Source organism: Glycine max, chromosome 5, assembly GCF_000004515.6.
Source record: "Glycine max cultivar Williams 82 chromosome 5, Glycine_max_v4.0, whole genome shotgun sequence".
NCBI classification, from domain to species: domain Eukaryota; kingdom Viridiplantae; phylum Streptophyta; class Magnoliopsida; order Fabales; family Fabaceae; genus Glycine; species Glycine max.
The window spans coordinates 26,913,955-26,917,770 of record NC_038241.2 but is presented as its reverse complement, the minus strand read 5'-3'; the positions used below and the strand labels follow the sequence as shown (position 1 = coordinate 26,917,770).

The following is a 3,816-nucleotide window of genomic DNA, read 5'->3' as shown; positions in this document are numbered from 1 at the left end:
TAGAAAGCAATACACATGTATCCCCCTATTCCCCTATTACATACATTTAATAATAGTATCTGCTCCTTACTTTGTGTCCAAAACTGTCAACATGACAGTTACTATTCAGTATTCAACATATTCTAGATTCTAATAATACATAACAGCCGTGATAGTTATTATTACATCTATTTTAATATATAACTACTAACTACTACTAGTTTCTACCAATAACTATCATAGCTACCCATAACTCTCAGATCCCATTAGGTGATAAAGAGAGATGGATCACATTTGCTTGCAAAGAAGCCAAGATGCAAAAGAATGGTTTTAAGTATGTCAAACCATTATCTTGGTGCTTTGTTAAGCCCATATAATTCTCTGTTTAACTTAAAAATTAGTGAAGTATTATGGTTTTCGAAACCTAGAGGAAACCAACACAGTTAACATAATTAAAATGAACAAGATTAAGAAAATTTTAGGTGCAAATGTATAGATATAAATAAATTTGAGTGAGTATGACAAAGGTTTTGTAAAGAAGTTTGTGTTTGTGGGTTACCTCAAATTTCTGGTTTTGCATCATTGCAACGTGTTGTTAGAACTTAGAAGCTTAAGCTTGATCCATCATACAATTGTTAACTATATCAGGTATTTAAAACCTACACAAATGCTGAGTTGCAATGAATTTGTAATTGCAAGTTGAGAGACATACTAAGTAAGAGCGAGTTAGTGATATACAAATGCTAATATATCAATTATGGTCAATAATTCATCTTTAGTCCTTTAAAAGTGAAAATACTATAATATAGTACATGTATGTTGTTGTCCCTTAAATTTATACAAATCACACAAATTCTAATTGTCTTACTCTTGTTGGTTTCTAAACTTTATTTAGGTTTGTGGTTGCATTTAAAGAGGAATTCTATAAGTTGTACTTGCCGACTTTGGGTGACATCAAGGAAAGGGTAAGATTTAAGCTAGGATTTCCTATTTTGAGCATTATTTAACTTTTTTATGCACTTTAAGTATATTCCTTGTTTAATTCCACTTTAAGTTGGCACCAAGTAAACTGTGATTGTTTGCAACTGCTGATATTAGGGTGTCTAACATGAGATAAGCTTGTAATTATTCTTCTATACTCTCTCTCTCTCTCTCTCTCTCTCTCTCTCTCTCTCTCTCTATATATATATATATATATATATATATATATATATATATATATATATATATTTCTTGTACACATACAACTAAACGTACCGAATAAAATCTTTAGTTTATCCATCTTCTATATAGGATCAGATAAGCCTATAATTTCATAGTCCTCTCTCAGATCCTATACATAGCTTCCTCACTTGTGGAACTAACCACTGCATCCACCCTTCCCATCAAACTCACTACCACCAGTCAAATCACTCATCAACATAATTTTCAAGTTATTTTATAGCTCTTACTATAGTCATAGTAGTTTCTAATGTTCCCGGCAACATCAACGTTACAGGTTTTCTAATATTCAACATATTCATAAATGATGATGCCAATGATATCGCAAAACAACCCATGAGATGAAAATTTGTTGTCTATAGGCATGTGCCGACATGGACAGTTTACTCGTTTTCACTAACACTTAGGACACTAGAACAAGATCACATGGGTAGTTCGATCCATGCATGACAGAATGATGAAATATGAGTGTAGTTCTTTTGGTAACATTTCATGGCACCTAAACTACTACATCAGATTAAGATAGCATAACACAAATTATCAAATACTTAAATTTTTTTTCTTTAAATTAAGGTTTCCTCTTCTTACATGATCAGAATTGAATTAAGTGGCAGTGACTCAGTTTGAAAACTAAAACCAAGAGAAGATACATAGATGCAATTATTTTTTCGAGTAGGTAGCACTAAATTAAAGCATACTAGAACATGAAGAAAAAGACTGGGAAATTAACAGCTTAATTGCTAGTTGTAAGTGGAATTGCTGGTGTGATTAGTACTAGTAACTGGGTATTTCTGAGCATTCTTCACTATTTTAGTCAGAGCAGCCTGTCCAAGAACTAGCCCACAAACATCAGCAAGACGCACTAAATAAAGCAAAACATCTGAAAGCTCTTCCTCTAAGTGCTCCTTATCATCAGAACTCCAATTGGGCAATCCCTTTGCAACCTCTCCTTTCCACTGCAAGATCTCAGAATGCTCTCCCACCTCTCCCACCTACATAATAAATCATTAATATAGAATGCTTCATTAATTATATATTAATTAAAGAAATTTCAATATCATCAATTTAGGTAAATATGACATATATGTATATTTTTTACTTACAAGAGCTAAAAGAAAATTTCTGGGATTGTGATATTGATCCCATCCTCTTACTTCAGCAAACTCAGCAAGCCTTTTGCTAAGTTCCTGAAGAGAAACATCTCTTTTTCTAGGGAATCCATTAGAGTACTCCATTTTTTTTCTAGGTAGGGTTCTTTGTTTTTTGCTTCATCCAATAGTCTTGCGTGCATGTCCAATTTATAGACAACCTGAGAGTGAGGCTACAAGATAGAAAGGAAGAAAAAGAGAGAGGGAAGGGTGAAATAGTTGATAAGATATATTCGTATTTCTTTTGTTCCCTTCCCTTTCTAACTAATATATGCACTAATTGTTGTAGTGGAGGAGCACTTGATTGGTTTTTTCTATGTAGGACAGTATGTTGGATCGAGTGGCCTCAGAATAATTAAGAAGGGGGGGTTGAATTAATTATTACTAGACCTTTACTAATTAAAAATTTACTCTTCTAAGGCTTTTACTATATTGTTAAGTAAATGAAGAACAGAAAAGAAACTTAACCAAAAGTAAAAGCGGAAATTAAAAGAGTAGGGAAGAAGGAGACAAACACACAAGAGTTTTTATACTGGTTCGACAATAACCCGTGCCTACATCCAGTTCCTAAGCGACCTGCGGTCCTTGAGATTTCTTTTCAACCTTGTAAAATTCCTTTACAAGCAAAGATCCACAAGGGATGTACCTTCCCTTGTTCTCTTTCAACAACCTAGTGGATGTACCCTCCACTAGAACTGATCCACAAGAGATGTACCCTCTCTTGTTCTCAATCAACAACCCAAGTAGATATACCCTCTACTTGTACCACAAATGATGTACCCTCCAATGTGTTAAGACAAAGATCTCAGGCGGTTAAACCTTTGAAACTTTGTGAATGGGGATACAAAAGAATTCTCAGGTGGTTAGTCCTTTGAAATCTTTTGTATATGGGAAAGGGAAGAATCAAAAGAATTCTCAGACTATGTCATTTTGAATTCTTTGACAAGGGAGAAGGGAGATACAAAAGAATTCAGGCAGTTAGTCCTTCGTTCTTTTGGAAAAGGGAGAAGAGAGACACAAAAAGAATTCAGGCGGTTAGTCCTTGGCGAATTCTTTTTGGAAAAGGGAGAATGGAATGAAAAGAATGAATAGCACAAGTTTTCAAGGTTTAGAAAACCAGAAAACTTTATAAAGCTTTTGACAAAGGAAGAAGAAGAAGAAGTTCAAAGAGACTCAGAAATCAATGTGGAAAAATTGCTTGTGTAAAGAATGAATTGGAAAAGATAGATTTATAGAATCTTTTTAAATGCAAAACAAAGCCTTTCTTTTATAGACTCTTCAAGTCTGGTCAAGAGAACCATTAGAAGAGTTATGACTTTTAGAAAAACTTAAAACCAATTTGAAAAAGTCAAAAACTATTTGAAGAGTTACATCTTTTGATTTGTTCAGAAACTATCACTGGTAATCGATTACCAAATCAGTGTAATCGATTACACAAAGCTTTTTTGTGAAAGAATGTGACTCTTCA

General features: G+C 33.5%; 1 protein-coding gene across 1 annotated transcript; it reads right to left on the bottom strand.

The window, feature by feature from the left end:
• Window positions 1-1,940: 1,940 nt before the first annotated feature.
• LOC100798010 (dCTP pyrophosphatase 1) lies at window positions 1,941-2,435 on the bottom strand. The gene is made up of 2 exons (XM_041015278.1): window positions 2,304-2,435; window positions 1,941-2,192 (listed from the first exon to the last, which is right to left on the bottom strand). The coding sequence occupies exons 1-2, from the start codon at window positions 2,433-2,435 to the stop codon at window positions 1,941-1,943; spliced, it is 384 nt and encodes a 127-aa protein (XP_040871212.1).
• Between the last annotated feature and the right edge of the window lie 1,381 nt (window positions 2,436-3,816).